Source organism: Phyllopteryx taeniolatus, chromosome 9 (assembly GCF_024500385.1).
Source record: "Phyllopteryx taeniolatus isolate TA_2022b chromosome 9, UOR_Ptae_1.2, whole genome shotgun sequence".
NCBI lineage: Eukaryota > Metazoa > Chordata > Actinopteri > Syngnathiformes > Syngnathidae > Phyllopteryx > Phyllopteryx taeniolatus.
Window position 1 is genome coordinate 2752246 of NC_084510.1, and position 23275 is coordinate 2775520.

The following is a 23275-nucleotide window of genomic DNA, read 5'->3' on the forward strand; positions in this document are numbered from 1 at the left end:
TGAATGGATGGAAGACACCAATAGTCAATTCTCTATTATCTATTTGTGGATAGACCTCACCAACTCCACAACTGCCATCTAGGTGGACCTATTTGCTATTAAGCTACATTGGTTTTCACTTAAAAGATTGTGTTTGTCTATGAATTTGTCAAGTCTATGTGCAAATAATCTTGATACGATTTTAGAGAACTGTGGAAGTAGTGATATTGTCTTGTAGTTGGTGAATCTATGTTTTTCTCAGTTTTTGAAGACTGGTATTAGTTTAGCTGTTTTCATTTTACATGGAAAAATGGCAGTTTGAAAGGACCAGTTACAAATGTGTGTGAGAGGTTTTACTAGTGACTAATAAGACTTTTAACTAATATCATGTCAATATTATTGCAATCAGTCGACTTTTTATTTCTTAGTGTTTTAATTATATTAATTCTTGTTCATTTACTGCACTGATAATCAGTAGATTTTCAGAGCAGGTATGGAATTTTTATGGAGCATTTCGGTATACAGTATAAAGGAATATTTAGGTAACTGCTCGTGAGTATTTAATTCGCTTCAACAGGAGTTTGGGAAATTTAGATGACACTGCAGTCGATTTAAGAGTATTTTTGTAACAGATTTATTTGGGAATTGTTCATCTTTATGTGTTGAGGTTTTGATGGGTTTTTTAGGGTTCAAATGGACCCAGGCACTCACATTTTGAAACGTAAGAAAATAGGCAACTGTCATGGTCGATGTTTTGGTTTTGTTTCATGTTTTCCCTGTGTCCCATGTTTTTCCATGTCTTGTGTGCTCATTTAGTTATTGTTTCCACCTGTTCTTGTCTACCTGCTACTTTGTTGACCAATCACCTCCCTCCAGCCACTCGTGTCCTGTCCAGGTTTTCCTCGTTATCCTGTCAATTTGTGTGTATTTAGTTGCCTGGTTTCTTTCAGACCTTGTCGGTTATTGTCGTAATCGCCAGTACTCTTGCTTAGTTATTTTCACTAGTCTTTTTTCCGGTTTTAGGTTAATTCAAGTTTCCATGATCCTTGTTTGCCTTTGTTTTGGAATTAAATATCATTTTTGAGACTCCTGCCTTGCTTCCCTGCACTTGGGTCCTCCAAGTTTTGCCATGCCTTCCTTGCCTTAAAAAAAAAATTGAAATTGGACATTTATCTGGCTACATGCGTTACTGTCATTGTCTTTTACCTCATCCAGAGCACGACAGTTTTATTATAGCACTTTGGCCACTATGGAGAGGATCAGTTAAATGCAAGAGGATAATCATATGCTCATAAACTTGGTTTACCTACCCCAATTTAAAGAGAAATGGTACCTTAAGGTAGACGCCTTCGGGAGGTGGTTCTACCTCAGGACCTGGCCCAGTCGGTCGGAGCAGAATCCTCCATGGCAACGACACCGGGGGGGGGGGGGGGCAAGTGGTCCACCTCAGATCTTGTCTCAGTTGGTCGGTGCAGAACCCAAACAGCAACAGCCTTAGAATCGGTCAAATTCGGCTATCCCTCTCGCCTAGCAGGAGACGAGGGGGGAGGAGATAGGTCAAGCGGCAGTAAAACAGGTCTACATGTACTTTCACGAAATGCCGAAGAGTAGTAATAAGTCTTAAGTCATAACATACGACATTGAGATAAGAGGGTGCTAATCCATGTAATATTATATGAGTAACGGGACCTTAAAAATCACATCTCGGGTACAAATCGAACTTTCTCGGCGTCATCAAAAGTCTGCAGCGTTTTGTACTAACTGCAGGCATTTACTACTAGACATGAGAAGACTGCTACACTTGTTACGTTACTGTAAGTGCAATACAATCTACCACACACACAAAAAGCAAGAATGCCGAAATATATTAATCTGCAAAATAATGAGTGGTTATTGAAATTTGAATAATAATTAAACGCAATAACCTCAAATACAAATCTTTTTTTCTTTTTCCTTTTTCTTTTTTCCTGGAAAATAATTAATTAAATAATTAAAGAGTAGCAGTAAAAAAAAAACTATAATGGAAGATAACATCACTAGAAACAAGATGTACAATATAATAGAAACAAGGGACAGAAATAAGAGCAATAAGCCCTTTTGTCATATTCTGAGACTTGCTGTTGGGGCCCCTCAAGAAGCTTATTTATGATGTCCCAGAATTTGGTGCTACACTACTGGCTGAAAGACTTTGAATTGTTTAGTTCTACTGATTGCAGGAAGTTATTTAAAAGTCTATGTCAAAACAAAACATGGATTAGGAAAAGGATGAGAACCCAAACAACAGGAAAGGACACAAAAGAACAAATTGCGTCCCAGAAATTGCAGTGTCTCATTCGGTCACTTGGTAGCGGTGTCGTCACTATGAGCAAGTTTACCAACAAATATACTGCAAGCGAAGAAGCGCATGTTTACGTTGACAGTTTCCACGAGTCTGAGGAATTTCACCAATTCTCGATGGAGGTGTTCGAGAAACACGAAGAAATGTAAGTGGATGTAACATTTAAACGAGTAGCGAGTCATTCTGACGAACGAGCCAATCATAAAATGACAATGTTGTTGCTGGAGCATAATAATGGGAGCGTTTGAGTAATATGTAGTTTTTGTCGTCGACTTTTTTTGGTGGCTCAAAAGTTTATCAAGTAGGGCGCAGCTGCTCGAACAGATGAAAAGCCGCAGAGAAACGTTGAAGATCCAAAGTAAGCAGCAGTGCAACAAGTCTGAAGTCGCTCGTCAAAGGAACAACATGCTGCGACAGGTACAACGCCCCAGCAGGTCCTAAAATGGCCCCCTTTTTGGATCGGGAGGGTTTTATGGACCACCTTACTTTGTGCTGCACTCTCAACCCATTCATGCTTAAATATACCGAAACACCTTAATCACCTGCCACTTCAATGTACTCACATCATTTATGTATTTATTGTTTGAAATAACACACAGTTAGAATGTGAATAGATTCCACATGGAAAAAGCTAGCATTACACATGATTTATTATCTGTGGTGATTATTATGCAGTGGAAGCACGGTGACTGATTGGTTAGCGCATCTGCCTCACAGTTCTGAGGACCCGGGTTCAAATCCGGCCTCGCCTGTGTGGAGTTTTCATGTTCTCACCGTGCTTGCGTGGGTTTTCTCCGGTTTCCTCCCACATCCCAAAAACATGCATGGTAGGTTAATTGAAGTCTCTAAATTGCCCGTAGGTGTGAATGTGAGTGGGAATGGTTGTTTGTTTGTATGTGCCCTGCGATTGGCTGGCGACCAGTTCAGGGTGTACCCCGCCTCCTGCCCGATGATGGCTGGGATAGGCTCCAGCACGCCCGCGACCCTTGTGAGGAGAAGCGGCTCAGAAAATGGATGGATGGATGTTGCAATGTATTTATGGTGAGTGTTATTGGCTGTATGATCTGACATGTTTGTTTGGGTTTGCTTCGCAGCACTTGCGCAGTATGAAGGGGGACACACCGTTACCTTTTGTGGGTGTTTCCATCATTCTCGTGATTTCATATGCAGCTGCCTGCTTCTCCTGGAGCAACAGAAATAGCGAAACAGCCATTAATTGCCTACAATTTTAGACATGAATGCTTTGCCGTCGCGGACACACATGCACACACAGTCGCATACACACACAATTCATTAGCCATCCCCTCAACGTGCGTGCTTCTTTGCAATACAACTGACTGATGTTTATGCCGTGTTCCCACCGGATGCGGAGGATCGCTTCGCATCGCGTACCTCGCTTGAGTTTGATCCCGTGACACATTTGGACACATTGCACGTGCTTCGTCCGCGCTGTGAACTCGGCAAGAGGCGGGTATTCCCCTCTGGGAGGCGCTGACAACATTTCCTCCCGACTTCACACTCGCAGTAATGGACGACAAGCTGACCTGCATTGTGGCTCTGTACATGTTGTGGAAGAAGTCCAAATGTCCTAAAAAAAAAAAACGCCGTCGTTTCTGGATACACGGCACCATCGAGAGGCGCACACAACTATTTGGAGAATTCCACCGCCTTCTCCAAGAACTGCGTCTGGATGACTGCCATTTCCAGCGGTATTTTATAATGACTTGTGCCCAGTTTGACCACCCGTTGCCAGGATCAGACGCATGGACACCAAATACAGGCGTTCTATCCCACCTGCGGAACGCCTGCCCATTTGTCTCCGGTGAGTAGCAGTTTCGTTTGGTAAATATTCACTATATCAACTGAGTCTCACGGCAGTTCATTACAGGGCTACAATCATTATTTTAATATCCAAATGATGTTGAAACACCTAGATCGACATCATCCAAACAGTATAAAGAAATGGACTGATGAGAAATGTGGAATTAGTGGAGTCTGGATTGATCTAATTATCTGATTTACAGTTAAATACACACATACTGTACAACTAAATAAAGTCACTGGAATTTATTATAATTTTTTGAAAGCAGCTATACAGCCTTACAAAGAAAATGATACTACTAGCAACACGTTATGTGTATGTCTGATGTATTTATTGAGTCATGATTCATTATGAATGTATGATTATGTTTTGAGTATGTCGACTAATAATGAATTCATGATTATGTTTGAAATTTGTAGACTACTTCTTATGAATTTGATTGCTACAGTCGCCCTCAAAAATGTTGGCGACAATGGGGTGCCAATATTTTTAGCCGTGACTGTATAAAGACACTATGCTTTTTTTTTCTTTTTTTTTTTTTCTTTCTTGACTGTCTGACATGAAATCAGACTCAACTTTTCCTGTTTTAGGTCAATTAGGTAAAAATTATTTCTAATTGATAAAAGGTACAATAGTGAGAGAAGGATTTTTTTTAGACAAAAATATATTATAGACAATCTAGTCATGCTCATGGGGTGCCATTATTTTTTAGCATGACTATGTTTTATAGACTACTACAGCATCTTAATTACGACTCTGGTAAATTTAATATGTTATGTATTGCAGATACTTTGCCACAAGTGACTCTTTCAGGACCATTTCCAACAGTTTCCGTGTTGGGGTCTCCACCGTATCCAGGATTGTTCCCGAAGTGGCAACATAAATTTGGGACTAGTGGATGAATTCATGGGTGTGCCCACCTCAGAGGAGTGGAAATCCATTGCAGAGAGGTTTGAGAAGCAGAGGAATTTCCCTCACTGCTGTGGTGCTCGGGATGGAAAACATGGTCCTCAAAGCCCCCGCCAACTCTGGATCACAGATCTATAACTACAAGGGAACATACTCACTTGTTCCCTTGGGAGTTGTAGATGCTGAAAAATGTTTGAGGGTCATTGATGTCGGGGGCTATGGAAGAACCAGCGATGGTGGGATTCTGGCCAACTCGGCTTTTGGTCAAGCGCTATGCTCCGGCACCCTCCAACTGCCCGCAGAACGGCCACGACCAAGAGCTGACCAACAAGGACCCCAGCCTCGTCGCTGATGAGGCTTTTCTGTTCCAGAGAAATTTAATGAGGCCATTCCCCGGACGCATTCTTCCGCCCGAACGACGGATGTTTAATTACCGGCTATTCCGAGCTCGGCTGGTGGTGGAGAATGCCTTCGGGATCCTCTCTTCCCAGTGGAGGATGTATAGGCTTGCCATGGAGGTTCCTCACAAAGTTGCGGAGAAGTGTTGTGAAGGCCACCTGGGTTCTCCACAATTTCCTGCGGAAAACGCAGGCATCTGCTGGAAGCATCCCACTTGAAGAGGTGCAACCACTGGCAGGTATCGGAAGAGTTGCTGCCAACAACTCAATGAGAGAGGCTGTCTGGTTTAGGGAGGCCTTCACATCCTTCTTCTCAGCTGAGGGAACTATCCCATGGCAAGATAACATGTAATACACATATTACACACCCAAAATGGCTCTTTTAAGAGCCACCCACCGCTAGTTTTGAGCAAACGTCCTCCAATATTACTTCATTAGCAACAAAATTGTTTCACCTGTTTGTGTACAGAACATCATTAATTCATATGGATATCATAATGAACATTGTGTCTGCTTTTACATTTTATCCATGATATTTTGTATTATATTGATTTTATTGTATCGTGAGGTAATAAAGCATCACGTTTGGAATAGCAACACTATAAAACTTTTGGACTTCATTAAGCAGGTACGCAAACCTGGAGAATTTTATTCCCGCTCCTCCAGGAGATGGGCTGTTCCTCAATTTTTCGCTCATTTCCTCCACTCCTTTTACGTTTCCTCTTTACTGTATAAAATGTAAGCAAAATTTTGGCAGTAGCCACTTGTTCCCCACCCTTGATCATCCTCATCCTCCACCTCATCTGTTGGATGGGGTTCTTCTGTAAATATAAATAAATGGTAGGTGTATGTGAGAATGACATGGAAATAAGTAAAGATGCAGTGTGAATAACTACCTCCTCTTGCAGATGATCGCCCTGCCTCCTCGTCTTCTTGTGCCATTCCCTCAGCATTAGCACCGCTGTACTCTCCGGTCCCCTCTTCCTCAACCCCCCGCCCCATGTTCCCACTCGTCTCGCTTGGGGACACAAAGGGGTCAAGAAAAGAGAGGACCGCAGAGTACCTACACCTCTTGCCTGTTCCTGCTTCCGAGCCACTTTTCTTTTCCTACTCCTTCTTCTCCCTCAAGTACGTGTCCCTGAGTCCCTTCCACTTTTTGCGGCATATGTCATCTGACAGAAATTCATGTATGAACATCTATAGTCAAGCTTGTTGCTGTGGATGTGCTAAAACTTTGGCTAACTATTGTTATTTTGGTTCACAGTTTAATAGCTGTAAATAAATACACTAACCGGGTACACCAACTTCCTCGCTCACCATTTTCCATGCCTGCTCCTTTTTGGTTATGTTCCGGTAATATTGTACAGCTTTGGGTGTCCACACACAGCGATGATAATTTTTACCTCCATTTTCCTCTACTCGACAACTGTACAGGATGCTGTGTGTGACGTAGTACATTCTCAATGCTGATTGGCTGTCACAATGTGAATGTGGTTTGTAGTTCAACTCTCCCAACTTCAAGCGATCGGGCGAAGGAGGCAAATTTGCATGTGCCCGCCCCACTCGCACCGCGTCATACACGCCATGGATTCGCATCCATCTGCGCAAACTGCTTTGACTTTCAATGTAATCACGCCGCATGAAACTTCTAAAACGCATCCGGTGGGAACGTAACATTACTCTCCCTCGCTCTCTCACTCACACACACACAATTACTTCCAGCCCGGTCACAAGCCTGGATAAATGCAGAGGGTTGCGTCAGGAAGGGCATTCGGCTTAAAACTTTCCCAAACAAATATGAGCGTACATCCAAAGAATTCCAAACCGAATCGGTCGTGGCACGGGTTAATAACATCCGCCACCGGCACCGTTAATTAATCTGCAGGCCGGTGGTGGAAATTCAGCTACTGTGGGTCAAAGATGAAGGAGAGGTGGACAGTGGGATCTTGGGCAGAAAGAGAAAAGAAAAGCACAGTGCCTAGAACTGAATGTGGGGACTTTCAATGTTGGGACTATGACATGAAAATCTCAGAAGTTGGTTGACATGATGATTAGGAGGAATGTTGTTATGGTGTGTGTCCAGGAGAGCAGGAAGAAAGGCAGTAAGGCTAGAAGTTTAGGGACAGGGTTAAAAAAATATTTTACCGTGGTGTAGATGGGAAGGGAAATTGAGTAGGGGTTATTTTAAAGGAAGAGTTAGCTAAGAATGTCTTGGAGGTGAAAAGAGTATCAGATCGAGTGATGAGGCTGAAACGTGAAATTGAGTGTGTTATGTATAATGTGATTAGTGGCTATGCCACACAAGTAGGATGTGACCTAAAGGTGAAAGAGAAATTCGGGAAGGAACTCGACGAAGTAGTTCTGAGCATCCCAGACAGAGAGAGAGTTGTGATTGGTGCAGATTGTAATGGACATGTTGGTGAAGGAAACGGGGGGTGAAAAAGAAGTGATGTGTAAGTTTGGCATCCACGAAAGGAACTTGGAGGGACATATGGTGGTAGACTTTGCAAAAAGGATGGAAATGGCTGTAGTGAACACTTTCTTCCAGAAGAGGCAAGAACATAGGGTGACCTCCAAAGCCTGAGGTAGAAGCACACAGGTGGATTACATCTTGTGCAATTATGTTATCTGAAGGAGGTTACTGACTGTAAGGAAGTGGTAGGGGAGAGTGTGGCTAGACAGCATAGGATGGGTGTGTGTGTTCTGTGGCTTTTCAAGAAGTGGTGATACAAGCTCTTGGTGGACAGGAGGAGCTTCCAGAAGACTGGACCACTACAGCCAAGTTGATCAGAGAGACGGGCAGGATAGTACTTGGTGTATCTTCTGGTACGAAAGGGGAGGAGGAGAGTTGGTGGTGGAACATCAAAGTACAGGAAATCAAGGAAAGAGGTTAGCTAAGGACAAGTGGGACACTAAGAGGACCAAGGAGAGGATAAATAAATACATGGATATGTGACGTAGGTCAAAGGTAGGATGTGGAAAAGGCCAAACAAGAGGCATATGATGACATGTATGCCAGGTTGAACACTAAAGAAGGATAAAAAGATATGTACAGGTTGGCCAGACATAGGGATAAAGAGGGGAAGGATGTGGAGAAGGTTTGGGTGATTAAGGATAGAGATGGAAATGTGTTGAGTGGTGCCAGTAGTGTGCTGGCTAGATGGAAAGAATATGTTGAGGAGTTGATGAATGATGAAAATGAGAGAGAAGGAAGAGTAGAAGAGGCAAGTGTGGTGGACCAGGAAGTGGCAATGATTAGTCAGGGGGGAGTTAGAAAGGCATTGAAGAGGATGGCAAATGGAAAGGCAGATGACATACCTGTGGCGGTATGGAAGCATCTAGGAGATGTGGCTGTAGAGTTTTTGACCAGCTTGTTCAAAAGAACTCTGTGGCGGTGAGAAGATTTTGAGGAATGGAGGAATAGTGTGCTGGTGCTCATTTTTAAGAACAAGGGTGGATTGCAGAGCTGTGGCAACTATAGAGGAATAAAGTTGATGAGCCACACAATGAAGTTATGGGAAAGAGTAGTGGAGGCTAGACTGTCCTGACAGATGTGAGTATTTGCGAGCAGCAGTATGGTTTAATGTCTAGAAAGAGGACCACAGATGCGTTATTTGCCTTGAGGATGTTGATGGAAAAGTACTGAGAAGGTCAGAAGGAGCTACATTCTTTCTTTGTAGATCTTCAGAAAGCCTATGACAGAGTACCTAGAGAGGAACTGTGGTACTGCATACGGAAGTCTTGAGTGGCAGAGAAGTATGTTAAAATAATACAGGACATGTATGAAGGCAGCAGAACAGTGGTGAGGTGTGCTGTTGGTGTTCCAGAGGAATTTAAGGTGGAAGTGGGACTGCATCAGGGGAACAGCCCTGAGTCCCTTCCTGTTTGCAGTGGGGATGCATAGGCTGACAGATAAGATTGAACTGGGATCCCCGTCATTGGCAGAGTGTGGGGGGTATTATGGAAAATTATGTAGATTAGCTGAATTGTGACCTCACAATTACACTTACAACTTTGACAGCTCGAGTGAGTAAGTCTGGAGACACATCAGAATCATTTTTATTTGCCAAGTATGTCCAAAAAACACAAAAGGAATTTGTCTCCGTTATTGGAATGCAGCCCTATGGGGGGCACAAGTCAGTGCAAACTGTAGGCCGCTCCCAAGCCCGGATAAATGCAGAGGGTTGCGTCAGGAAGGCCATCCGGCTTAAAACCTTGCCAAACAAATATGAGCGTTCATCCAAAGAATTCCATACCGGATCGGTCGTGGCCCGGGTTAACAACGTCCGCCACCGGCGCCGTCAACCTGCAGGGCGCTGTTGGAAATTCAGCTACTGTGGGTCGAAGTCGAAGTCAAAGAAGAAGAAGAAGAAGAGGTGGAAAGCGGGTTCTTCGGCAGAAAGAGAAGAGGAAAACACAGAGCCTAGAACTGAATGTGGGGACTTTGAATGTTGGGACTATGACAGGAAAATCTCGGGAGTTGGTTGACATGATGATTCGGAGAAAGGTTGATATATTGTGTGTCCAGGAGACCAGGTGGAAAGGCAGTAAGGCTAGAAGTTTAGGGGCAGGGTTTAAATTATTTTACCATGGTGTAGATGGGAAGAGAAATGGAGTCGGGGTTATTTTAAAAGAAGAGTTGGCTAAGAATGTCTTGGAGGTGAAAAGAGTATCAGATCGAGTGATGAGGCTGAAATTTGAAATTGAGGGTGTTATGTGTAATGTGATTAGTGGCTATGCCCCACAGGTAGGATGTGACCTAGAGGTGAAAGAGAAATTCTGGAAGGAGCTAGATTATGTAGTTCTGAGCATCCCAGACAGAGAGAGAGTCGTAATTGGTGCAGATTGTAATGGACATGTTGGTGAAGGTAATAAGGGTGATGAAGAAGTGATGGGTAAGTACGGTATCCAGGAAAGGAACTTGGAGGGACAGATGGTGGTAGACTTTGCAACAAGGATGCAAATGGCTGTAGTGAACACTTTTTTCCAGAAGAGGCACGAACATAGGGTGACCTACAAGAGCGGAGGTAGAAGCACACAGGTGGATTACATCTTGTGCAGACGATGTAATCTGAAGGAGGTTACCAACTGTAAGGTAGTGGTAGGGGAGAGTGTGGCTAGACAGCATAGGATGGTGGTGTGTAAGATGACTCTGGTGGTGGGGAGGAAAATTAAGAAGACAAAGGCAGAGAAGAGAACCATGTGGTGGAAGCTGAGACAGGACGAGTGTTGTGCAGCTTTTCGGGAAGAGGTGATACAGGCTCTCGGTGGACGGGAAGAGCTTCCAGAAGACTGGACCACTGCAGCCAAGGTGATCAGAGAAGCAGGCAGGAGAGTACTTGGTGTATCTTCTGGCAGGAAAGGAGAGAAGGAGACTTGGTGGTGGAACCTCACAGTACAGGAAATCATACAAGGAAAACGGTTAGCTAAGAAGAAGTGGGACACTGAGAGGACCGAGGAGAGGCGAAAGGAATACATTGAGATGCGACACAGGGCAAAGGTAGAGGTGGCAAAGGCAAAACAAGAGGCATATGATGACATGTATGGCAGGTTGGACACTAAAGAAGGAGAAAAGGATCTATACAGGCTGGCCAGACAGAGGGATAGAGATGGGAAGGATGTGCAGCAGGTTAGGGTGATTAAGGATAGAGATGGAAATATGTTGACTGGTGCCAGCAGTGTGCTAGCTAGATGGAAAGAATACTTCGAGGAGTTGATGAATGAGGAAAATGATAGAGAAGGGAGAGTAGAAGAGGCAAGTGTGGTGGACCAGGAAGTGGCAATGATTAGTAAGGGGGAAGTTAGAAAGGCATTAAAGAGAATGAAAAATGGAAAGGCAGTTGGTCCTGATGACATTCCTGTGGAGGTATGGAAGCATCTAGGAGAGGTGGCTGTGGAGTTTTTGACCAGCTTGTTCAATAGAATTCTAGTGCGTGAGAAGATGCCTGAGGAATGGAGGAAAAGTGTACTGGTGCCCATTTTTAAGAACAAAGGTGATGTGCAGAGCTGTGGCAACTATAGAGGAATAAAGTTGATGAGCCACACAATGAAGTTATGGGAAAGAGTAGTGGAGGCTAGACTCAGGACAGAAGTGAGTATTTGCGAGCAACAGTATGGTTTCATGCCTAGAAAGAGTACCACAGATGCATTATTTGCCTTGAGGATGTTGATGGAAAAGTACAGAGAAGGTCAGAAGGAGCTACATTGTGTCTTTGTAGAGCTAGAGAAAGCCTATGACAGAGTACCCAGAGAGGAACTGTGGTACTGCATGCGGAAGTCTGGAGTGGCAGAGAAGTATGTTAGAATAATACAGGACATGTACGAGGGCAGCAGAACAGCGGTGAGGTGTGCTGTCGGTGTGACAGAAGAATTTAAGGTGGACGTGGGACTGCATCAGGGATCAGCCCTGAGCCCCTTCCTTTTTGCAGTGGTGATGGATAGGCTGACAGATGAGGTTAGACTGGAATCCCCGTGGACCATGATGTTTGCAGATGACATTGTGATCTGCAGTGAAAGCAGGGAGCAGCTGGAGGAACAGTTAGAAAGATGGAGGCATGCACTGGAAAGAAGAGGAATGAAGATTAGCCGAAGTAAAACAGAATATATGTACATGAATGAGAGGGGTGGTGGGGGAAGAATGAGGCTACAGGGAGAAGAGATGGCAAGGGTAGAGTACTTTAAATACTTGGGGTCAACCGTCCAGAGCAATGGTGAGTGTGGTCAGGAAGTGAAGAAACGGGTCCAAGCAGGTTGGAACGGGTGGAGGAAGGTGTCAGGTGTGTTATGTGACAGAAGAGTCTCTGCTAGGATGAAGGGCAAAGTTTATAAAACAGTGGTGAGGCAAGCCATGATGTATGGATTAGAGACAGTGGCACTGAAGAGAAAACAGGAAGCAGAGCTGGAGGTGGCGGAAATGAAGATGTTGAGGTTCGCTCTCGGAGTGACCAGGTTGGATAAAATTAGAAATGAGCTCATCAGAGGGACAGCCAAGGTTCGATGTTTTGGAGACAAAGTTAGAGAGAGCAGATTTCGATGGTTTGGACACGTCCAGAGTCAGTATATTGGTGGAAGGATGATGAGGATGGAGCTGCCAGGCAAGAGAGCTAGAGGAAGACCAAAGAGAAGGTTGATGGATGTCGTGAGGGAAGACATGATGGCAGTTGGTGTTCGAGAGGAGGATGCAGGAGATAGGCTCTCATGGAAAAGGATGACGCGCTGTGGCGACCCCTAACGGGACAAGCCGAAAGGAAAAGAAGATTGGAGACGCTCTTGTACGACAACAGACAGTCAATTGACAGAGAACATTTTTGAGACATAAGGACATTGGGAAAAAAAACAGTCACTGAGCAATAAAGGGTTGCTAGTTATCTGGTAATGCCGGTACATTTTATTAATTTATTTTATTTTTGACAATTGTACAAAAAGATGCAGAGTCCTCTAGCACTTAGAGCAGTTCGAATGACTAATATTGCAATAGTCCGGTGGAATGACCATTGTGCAAAGGGCGCCGAGACTTCAAGCGAGTAGTACGATAATCTGGGACAATGGTGATGCAAATGTTGCAGATACTCCTCAATTAGTGTGCAAATTGAGCAGATGGTACTCTGGCATGAGTGGCCAGTATTGGTCAACAACAGATATGCAAATAGTGCAGCGTGGTGAGACTACTACAGTGAGTGCACAGGTAATATATAATTGGCCCGACAAAAATGTGACAACAAACTCAAGACAAAAAGACAAAAAATTGCCAGCATGTTGCAACGGAATTGTAGGTTAGATGTTTAAGAAGTTGATTCCAAGAGGGAAGAAGCTGTTGGAAAGTCTGCTAGTTCTAGTTTGCATTGATCAGTAGCGCCTACCTGAGGGAAGGAGCTGGAAGAGCTGGTGACCGGGATGTGGAGGGTCCGAGAGGATTTTGCACGCTCTTGTCTTAGTTCTGGCAGCGTGCAAGTCCTCAAGGGTGGGTAGGGGGGTGCCGACAATCCTTTCAGCAGTTTTGATTGTCCGTTGCAGTCGGAGTTTGTCTTTTTTTGTACTAGCACCAAACCACACTCTGATGGAAGAACACAGGAATGATTCGATGACCGCTGTGTAGAACTGCCTCAGCAGCTCCTGTGGTAGGCCGTGCTTTCTTTTTTCTCAGAAGCCGCAGGAACTATATCCTCTGCTGGGCCTTTTTGAGGACGGAGTTGATGTTGATCGCCCACTTCAGGCCCTGAGAGACTGTAATTCCGAGGAACTTGAAGGTCTCGACAGTTGAAAAGGCAGCTGGACAGTGTGAGGGGCAGCAGTGGCGAAGGATGCCTGAAGTCCACGGTCATCTCTACAGTCTTGAGCATGTTCAGCTCCAGGTTGTGTCAGCCGCACCACAGCTCCAGCCGCTCCACTTCCTGTCGATATGCAGACTCGTCACCGTCCTTTATGAGGCCGATGACAGTGGTGTCATCTGCAAACTTCAGGAGTTTGACAGCCGGGTGCGTTGAGGGGCAGTCGTTCGTGTAGAGAGAGAAGAGCAGCGGAAAGAGGACACAACCTTGGGGCGCCCCAGTGCTGATGCTGCGTGTGGATGAGGTGGCCTCATCTGCTGTGTCCTGCCCGTCAGGAAGCTGTAAATCCACTGGTAGATGGCAGGTGAGATGCTGAGCTGGAGAAGCTTGGAGGAAAGGAGTTCAGGCATGATGGTGTTGAACGCTGAGCTGAAGTCCACGAACACGATCCTCGCGTAGGTCCTTGCACTGTCGAGGTGTTCTAGGATGAAGTGGAGTCCCATGTTGACTGCATCATCCGCGGACTTGTTTGCTCGGTAGGCAAACTGCAGGGGGTCCAGCCGGGGGCCTGTGACGCTCTTGAGATGGTCCAGAATGAGACGTTCAAAGGACTTCGTGACTAGAGATGTCAAGGCAACAGGCCTGTAGTCATTTAGACCCGAGATTGCAGGTTTCTTGGTAACTGGAATGATGGTGGAGCATTTGAAACAGGATGGTATTTCTGAGTGAAGACTGGAGCGAGCTGGTCCGCGCAGACTTTGAGGCAGGATGGGGACACATTGTCTGGGCCTGCCGCTTTGTTAATCTTTTGTTGTTTGAAGATGCATCTCAAGATGTTCGCGGATGGTTAACGCAGAAGTTGGTGGTGTGATAGTGGTCGGTGGTGTGGCTGGGTGGGTGTGGGGTATGAAAGAGTCCTTTTCAAATCTGCAGTAGAAGGTGTTCAAGTCATTGGCTAGTGTGCTATTGTTCTCAGCTTGGGGGGATCGTCGCTTGTAATTTGTCAGCGATTGGAATGCATGCCAGACTGATTTTGAGTCGTTAGTCGTTATGCGCAGTAAATTAGCTTATGATCACCCGCACTTCCTTGTTGCCGCAGTGTGCTAAGAGCTAAGGTAACAACAGCTAACCCCTGGAAAGGCCGCTCCTATGCATCTTACTTTACAACTTTAGGTCACTGGACAATAAAGTAGATCATCAACAAATGGAATTAACATCAAAACACACCACGGCCCGCCTTCGTTCGGCAGGGAAATGTGCGAGCACGTATCGGCACCAACACTCTCTGCGGCAGTCTTCGCCAGCAACAAATTCAAATGTCTTTAAATAAACATTAACATGAATGATCACCCGGTCTTATATTGGTTAAAATTTAAAAAACATGAATATTTGAACTTGTGTATTATTCAAGGTTGAGAAGGAAAAAAAAGAAATAAATTAAAGTTATCAAAACTAAAGTATTGATTGCACAATAACAAATTAGATTGATACATCGCATCTCATTGTACTTGTGTATAGTGATAATAAAAATGCATCCTTTTATTCTTATATTACATGTTATATACATGATATATGATAATAAATGATATGTTGTTAATGTAATACTATTTAGATTTTACTTATCGGTATATTTTATATGAATAAAAATTCAATTATATGACCATTTTAATATAAAATACAATTATGTACACGACACATAAGTAGGAGGTCCTCGCTCCAGCTTTCCATTAGTTTGGGGGTCCTTGGCCGGGAAATTGTTGAATGCCCTTGATGTAACCCATTGAAAAAATTATATTGGTTATCGGTATAGGCTTGAAGATGCAGCAAGTTATCGATTATCAGTATCGGTGGAAAAAAAAAAAGTTATCGTGCATCCCTAGAGGGAATGTTTCCCATTGAAATGAATGGGAATGCAATTCATCTGTGCCAGACCCCAAAACAAACTTATGTTTACGTTATTTTTTCTGAGTGTGTGATTAAAATCAGTGCTGTGGAATGTAGAAATAAGGGAAACCTCACTTTATTGTGAAGAAATATGGTGTGTTCGTTAGAAAATCACTATGCAAGGTAGTCTTTTTGCATCCAGTACTGTTAACATTTGCCATGGTTACAGCTATCCAATGCAGTTGGCTGGAAAATGTGTATTTTGTTTTTCTGAACACTCAAAGACTCTTAACAGAGGTGCACACTAATGAAAAGTTAAGTGAAATCAAAATCTGGAGCCTTGCGGTAAGGCTTGAAGTAGTGCAGTCCCTCCGCGGATGCAAGCTAGCAGCCATTGAGTGTCTGGCCGAAATCAACTTCAGCCACAGTACGAGAGGTCGCTGGTCATAGTGTTAGCGAGGCTTTGTGGTCTAAATAAATCCTTGTCCCTTTCCTTGGATGTGAACATGCTGACTCACTGCATGACTACACAACATGGTTTACATTTGCCATGGATACCGCTAGCTCGATAATGGCTGCCACAATGCAACGCTGCTTTCCCACCATGGAACCCGGCTTTTGCATTGCATTGTGGGATGTGGCGGCCATTATTCGGCTAGTGGTATCCTTGGCGAATGTAAACAATACTGTGTCGTCATGCAGTAAGATGGCATTTTAACATGCAATAATCATAGTGTGCCGCTGCACTATGATTGGCTTCTGTATCCCGGTAGAACACGCCCTACTGTTTCCAGATGAGAAAGGAAGTACCCTAGTTTCTTGTTTATAATGCACATTTTTCACCCCCCAAAAATTTGTCGTCAATCGTGCACATTATACATACAGCGGCTGAAATAAGTATTTAACACTTTTAGCGCCCGCTGAGATGCGAGATTCAGACTGTGGGCAAAACATTTTACATAAGGGAATTTCCCAACTTGAGCTGCAACGATCATGTATGCCGCGTTCTCTGTCACCAGCACAATGTCTTTGTCTGACAGCTGCCATTCATCAACAACCTGAGATAGTAGCTTTGTCAGATGAGCGCCAGTGTAAGACTCATACACGGCTTTTGTTTGCAACACATGAGACAGAATCTGCCAGTCCTCAGATATGTAATGTGCTGTAACTGTTAAATAGGTCTCCGTTGCGACAGAAGTCCATGATTCACATGTTATGGCTACACTGCTAGCCTGGCCCACTGAAGCTATTACCTTAGCTTTGGTTTCGTTGTGTAGTGCAGGTATAACATTTTCTGGTTTACCAGGTGGCGCAACCCTGGGTTTTCCTCAACTGAAAAAGGCTGTAAATCTTGGCTCTGAAAGCAGCCACAGACTGGGTGATTCTCTTCGCCTTCTCTGAACTGCGTGGCAAAGTTGAAAGCATTTCAAGTATCATTGTTTGGGCCAGATCCGCTTCTTCAGTAGCAGGCATTAGCTTCTCTGGGTGGAAACAGCTAACATGGTTTCTCAGATTGGTGGTATTTCTAATGTATTGATTTTTGAGCGACATATCTTACACACAGCGTGTGTCTTGTCAAGTTCTCACTTTCCAATGAGTTCATGAAATCGAAAATGAGCCCAGACGTCCGCTTTCAAAATACCAGGAGCGATTATTTTATTTTTATTTTTTTCTCCTCTAATCGGCTGGTCTCAAAATTGCCCGCTGTCCGCCATGTTCCATGTTTTTTTGCTGTCACGCTTTACAGTGATTTGTCCCTTTATTCAGGGTTACCGTTGGCTGCCGTAAAGCTGTTACAATCGTCGTGATCTAGCTCGCTTACGCTTGTGTCTATGAAATAAATGAGGTCTGCCGAGTGTAACAATAATAAGAAGAATAATAATCAATTATATCCTGTTGCTGCATCGATGCAGAATCGTTCGTCTGCATCGCGATGCATCAGAAAAATTATTTTCAACAGGCCTACTATCAGCACTGTCGAACCTCATCTCAATTTTTGAAGATAAGATAGAAAAAAGGTACTAATTACATTAGTGCATGCACACAGAGCAGAATAATTATTGGAAAAACCTAATAAAATACCTATAATACTTATGTTTTGAGCATAAAGATAGCAATATCAGTGGTGCGCATAATACATGGGTAGAAGCATTTTCCTGATTTTTTTAGGGCAAGTTTGGGGGTGTGCATCATACTCGAGAGTGTATTATACACAATAAATTACGGAATTTGGCTTAAGTTTGGCGGCTTGAATATGTTTCCCACTAACCCTAACCCTCAAACCTAGGTCTATACTTAACCATGACAATTACCTTAGTTTTTATATTTCGTACAAATGTGATACATGTTTGGGATGGTCATCGGATTTCATCTGCGTTAGCCTGCCGTTCCCGTGACGCAGTAGCCAATCATGTTGCAGTGGGGCGTGTCCTGCCTGGAAACTATGTGGGAATCCTAATAACGGTGTTTCTTCGTAGATTTTGTGCTTGAGCTGAATTGTTCGTAAACCAGGTCATTGGTAACCTGAAGTACCACTGTACCTGTAAATAAAAATGAAAAAAATAAATCAGCAACATTATTTTCAGGTAAATCAGTAAGAGCTTGCTTAAATTTTAGATTGGATGACATCATAGAAGCAGCAAGACACAGAAAATGAAGTGGATGGCGTATACTATGGAGAAGATGGTACAGAATCTGCTGAGATCCAGATCAGTGCCTTAAGCAGTTCAGTAGGGTCTGTCTTTAACAGCCTTAACTGCTGTCATTTCTTGTTATTGTTCTTGGGGTGAATGGTGGCTGTTGCTGTGGTTCAATCAAAATAATTTTTTTTTTCAGTCAATTTTAACTGTACTTAATTAGCAATAATTAAATACAAAAGAAAATATAAAATAAAAACTTATAAGGGCAATGGAAAGGCAAAAATACTGTATGTATCTTCATGTTTGTTTTCATTTAACTTTGGATGTGATTATTTCAGGTCCATGTCATTGCTCTGTCAAGTACAAATGAGAATTCCTACCTTCTACACAGTTATGGTGATGCAGTGTATTGCCAGCTCCCATGATTGTGAATGTAGGTTGAATGTTTTTTTTTTTTTTTTTTTCAAAACACCAATCTTCGGTTTCAGTGGCAGAACACGGCATCTGATTATTCTTTTGTCTTTCTAAATCAGTTTTAAAAGCAATTTCGACTGGCAATAATTGCGTTGCCTTTCTGTTGCTATAGAATGTGCAGAAGTTGGAGAATCACCTCTGTGGAAGACCGCTGCACCACCCAAATGTCCTTGCTCTTGAGGTATCAAATGTTATCAAATTTACGATTATTTTTGTTATTTGTTATTTTTTTGGGGCCCGCAGACAAGCTCGCCACCTGAGCATACCGTATAATCAATTTCATTCTCCCACCCGTTATTAATGATAACCACCCCATTGCATAATACAAATGACCAAAGCAACTCAAAATAATACACAAAAGTCAAAGCCCAAGGTACGCTTGCGCATGCCTGCATCATTCCTTTTTCCGGTTATTAAGGATAACCACCACCTTGCATCATAGAAATAAACTAATGGTGGGTCTATATTAAAAAGAAATCTATTTAATTAGGCTTTGCAATTAATCTAAATAATCACATTTTCTTTTACAACAAATATTTGCCACAATAAGCAACTCATAAATGTCAAGATGGCCTGTTTTGTTTTTTTCAATATCTTAAAAACATAGTTGCAATGAGAAGTTTACCTTTTTTTCTCGTTTTTTCCCTAAAAATCTTCAAAAGTCAACAGCGCACATACTGTAATATAAGTTCGATTTTATTTTATTACGCCCCTCCTGGCTTCCAAGCCACGGAGGGGAAAGTTTTCTTTCCGTCCAGTGTCAACGCATTGTAAGTCACTAGTCATCAACTCCATGGTCGTAAATAAGCTACACTTCTTACCCTGCTTCTTATATGTATCGTTTAGGTTATCATGAAGGGAGCGCCAGTAGTAGATAGGAAAATTTCACCACTTCTCTGTATGTTGTTGTGTTTTGATTTTTGGAGTCAACTTTGGGGGTGCGCATTATATTCGAGAGCTTATTATACATTAGAAATTAAAATACATAAATTCATCACGGGTATAAATGTTTTATTAGTTTGGAGTAGGGCTGCCACAAACGATTTTGATGGTCGACTAGTCACCGATTATTTTTAGTGATTAGTCGACTAATGGGCGGCACGGTGGCCGACTGATTAGAGCGTCAGCCTCACAGTTCTGAGGTGCGGGGTTCAATCCCCGTCCCCGCCTGTGTGGAGTTTGCATGTTCTCCCCGTGCCTGCGTGGGTTTTCTCCGGGCACTCCGGTTTCCTCCCACATCCCAAAAACATGCATTAATTGGAGACTCTAAATTGCCCGTAGGCATGACTGTGAGTGGGAATGGTTGTTTGTTTCTATGTGCCCTGCGATTGGCTGGCAACCAGTTCAGGGTGTACCCCGCCTCCTGCCCGATGACAGTTGGGATTGGCTCCAGCACGCCCGCGACCCTAGTGAGGAGAAGCGGCTCAGAAAATGGATGGATGGATAGTCGACTAATGGAATCATATGTAAATTACAGTTTATTGCACCAGCAAGCATCTGCTCTTATACAACCATCGTTAGCTTCCAGCTTGAAATGTTTAAGATATTTGCAAAAGCTAATTAAGGTAATAGTACAAGATTAAACTTTTAATAAACTTTGCAGCTTGTACCATCATTCCTGACATGTTCACACTGGTGTGAAAAAGTGTTTGCCCCCTTCCTGATCTCTTATTTTTTTGGATGTTTGTCACACTTAAATGTTTCCCATCATCAAGAGAATCCGGAGAATATCCGGCCATCTGTTCATGACCTCAAGCTGAAACAAACTTGGATTCTGCAGCAGGACAATGATCCAAAACACACTAGCAAGTCCATCTCTGAATGGCTGAAGAAAAACAAAATGTAGTGTGAGTAGGGGAACAACCAGATGTTAAAAACATGACAAATAATGTTATCATTAGTTGTTTAGATATACAGTACAAACAGTACCTCGGGAAGAACATTGAGATTCACATCACATTAAAATGTCCAACCCGTCAACAAGTGCGCAACTTGAACATCGGACAATCACAGTATTGAGGTCTGATATTGGCATTTCGATATGGTACCATTAGAGAGAACGATAGCCTGCAGCTGTAAATTTGTATTGTTTCTGTTTTTCAGGCGAGCTATTGGGCATCTGTGGAAAAATCCATTCCAATCTGGGAACACTTCCTCCTGGGCAAAGAACCACATCCCACTGATTGCGCTGGACCCTTTCCCAAGAGAGCTCTTCAGGAACATGTAACAGCAAAGGACCATGGCCTACCTCCTCGTCCAAAATCCAAACCTGCCTGATAGTTGAACTTTGGTTCTACTGCTTTCATTAGACTGAGATGAGAAACATCCAAGATGTTCACCAAGGGCCATATTCGCCCATTCGCGCGTAAATACATTTCTGCGTGCCTGGACTTGCGCACTTTGTATTTACGCTGAATCTCCTGGCTAGACCTCTGGCACAGCCACCACGTATTAACCTGGGAATTAATGTGGAAACACCAAAGAGACGCGATTCACTGACAACTGAGGCTGGCTTTAAGTTGTGAAAAGTGGATCTTTCCTGAGACTTTTGAATGTTAGAAAGTAGTGGTGGACAGATCAATCCAAATATAAAAAATATTGATACAAAGTCGTGATAAGATTAGTAGACCTGCTTTGGAGTCATACGAGTTGACGAGACCAGAAAAAAAGACTTCCGCCGCTTCTGCTTTTAAGAAGTAACGGTACTTTTAATCCGTTTCGATTATCTAAATGTCTGTCGCTACTTTTATTTATCAATTATTGCTTATTTATCTACTATTTCGTGTGCAAGACTACGACTTCCACATTGGGCGCTGTTTGCGCCAATCCAAACTAAGCGCTAGTGACGTCTAAATTTAGGTCACCAATAAAACGACACAACAAAGTCACATGACCTCCACAACGTCTTCTATTGGGCTTCCCGAGCATAGGTATATACACTAGATAAGCCAGCCCTGCTATCACGTGCCTACATGGCGCCCATGTTAGGAAGGTCATCATTACCATGAAGGTAGCGGCGCGCAACGCGTCGTTTTTACATTTAGACAAAAAAAAAACAACAGCTTTCATGTCAAGTAGTATTTGTTTGGCACTGTCTGCCCAAACGTGGACATTTCAGCCCACTTATAACTTGAGAAAACACTGCAGTAAATTGCAGATGTTTTGTTGTAGTTTTGGTTGTGCATACACACACGCACGCACATACGCATGCACAGCAATATCAGAATTTGCAGATTCACATTTTATTTTGTTATTTTTATTATATTGATGTTCATGCTGTGGTTAAAAAACTCACTATTTACTGAGTACTTGTAATTATTTCACTGTGTACTTTTTACTCTTAAGTAATTTTTGGGAGGAATACTTTTTAGTTTTACTTGTGTCATGAACGGAACAGAGGATAGGACCCAAAAATGCACGACTCCAAAACAAATGGACAGTTTCAAAAAGAGAGGTTTAATCAACGAGCAGAGGTAGGTACACAGGCAGGCAATCCAAAAAAGGCAACAGTATCCAAAAACGTGAGGCCAAAACGCGAGGTCGATAATCGGAACAGGGGTCTAGCCTTACTGTGAGTCTGTGACATGGAAACGAGGAATGCTAGAACGCGACGACAAGATACAACGAACTGCCGACGAGAAAGAATGAGACACCAGGTTAAATGCAAGGGGTAATTAGGGTGAACGAGGCACAGGTGGTGAAGATGCTCTCAAGAGCAGGTGTCGACGAGACGGGGGGAAGACAACAACCGGAACACACACCCATGACACCTGAGTCATTATTGTCAAGTAACAGTATCCTTACTTGAGTACAATATTTGGCTACAATGTTTAATGATAACTGCATTAAAAGCAAAAAATAATTATAATAATGTCAACATGATACTGTTCTTGAACAAAACATTGTCACCAAAACCTTTGTTCTGCACGGGGTGGCTTCTTTTTTAACGAAAGGCTTTGGGGATTGTTTACTCTTTATTTATTAGATTTTCACCAGTTTTTTTTTTCTTCAAAAACAGAAAAGAATTGCACTGAACTGGATATTTTTTTATTTTTGGATTGGACTCCCTGAACACATATTGTACTTGGAAAAATAATTACTTTTACATGTTTTATATTTATTATGGAGTGATAATTTTGTTTGTTTGTGAAATTTGATTTCTGGTGATCACTTTGTGCACTTTGTTTATTTCAGGAAAAAATCCAAATGTAATGGGGAAAATTTGTTGTGTTACTGTTCTATTGTTTCTGGGAAAAAAATCTTGATATTTTCTATTTACCAATAAACTTTGTCCTAATTCTGTCCAGGTTTTTAACTATTTAATACTAAAAAAGGAAACATTATAAAAACACTTAAGGGTCATGAAAATTAATTGACATTTAGAAATTCAGTGATGCATCTGCCTTAACTACTGAAAAGTATCGTTATTGGCGATACTGACCTTGTATTTACTTGGTATTGAATTGATACCAAACTATGCAATATCGCACACCCGAACGCCCAGATTGTGTACATGTTCATAGTAATTCTGTTTAATTCATTGATGATGTTATTAGAAACATTTC

General features: G+C 42.8%; 1 protein-coding gene across 1 annotated transcript; it reads left to right on the forward strand.

Moving 5' to 3' along the window:
• The first annotated feature begins 2353 nt into the window (after positions 1-2353).
• Positions 2354-23012, forward strand: cep15 (centrosomal protein 15). Its single transcript, XM_061784741.1, has 4 exons — positions 2354-2462; positions 2611-2734; positions 18823-18891; positions 20814-23012. Exons 1-4 carry the CDS (start codon positions 2434-2436, stop codon positions 20985-20987), a joined length of 396 nt encoding a protein of 131 aa, XP_061640725.1. The 5' UTR covers positions 2354-2433; the 3' UTR covers positions 20988-23012.
• Positions 23013-23275: the final 263 nt, after the last annotated feature.

What these genes read in the sequence shown, in the direction of transcription:
- cep15 (XM_061784741.1), top strand. Translation starts at nt 2,434, where the DNA reads ATGGAGGTGTTCGAGAAACACGAAGAAAT. An exon ending in GGAACAACATGCTGCGACAG is followed by an intron (nt 2,735 to 18,822) that starts GTACAACGCCCC and finishes CTGTTGCTATAG; the next exon opens with AATGTGCAGAAGTTGGAGAA. An exon ending in CAAATGTCCTTGCTCTTGAG is followed by an intron (nt 18,892 to 20,813) that starts GTATCAAATGTT and finishes TCTGTTTTTCAG; the next exon opens with GCGAGCTATTGGGCATCTGT.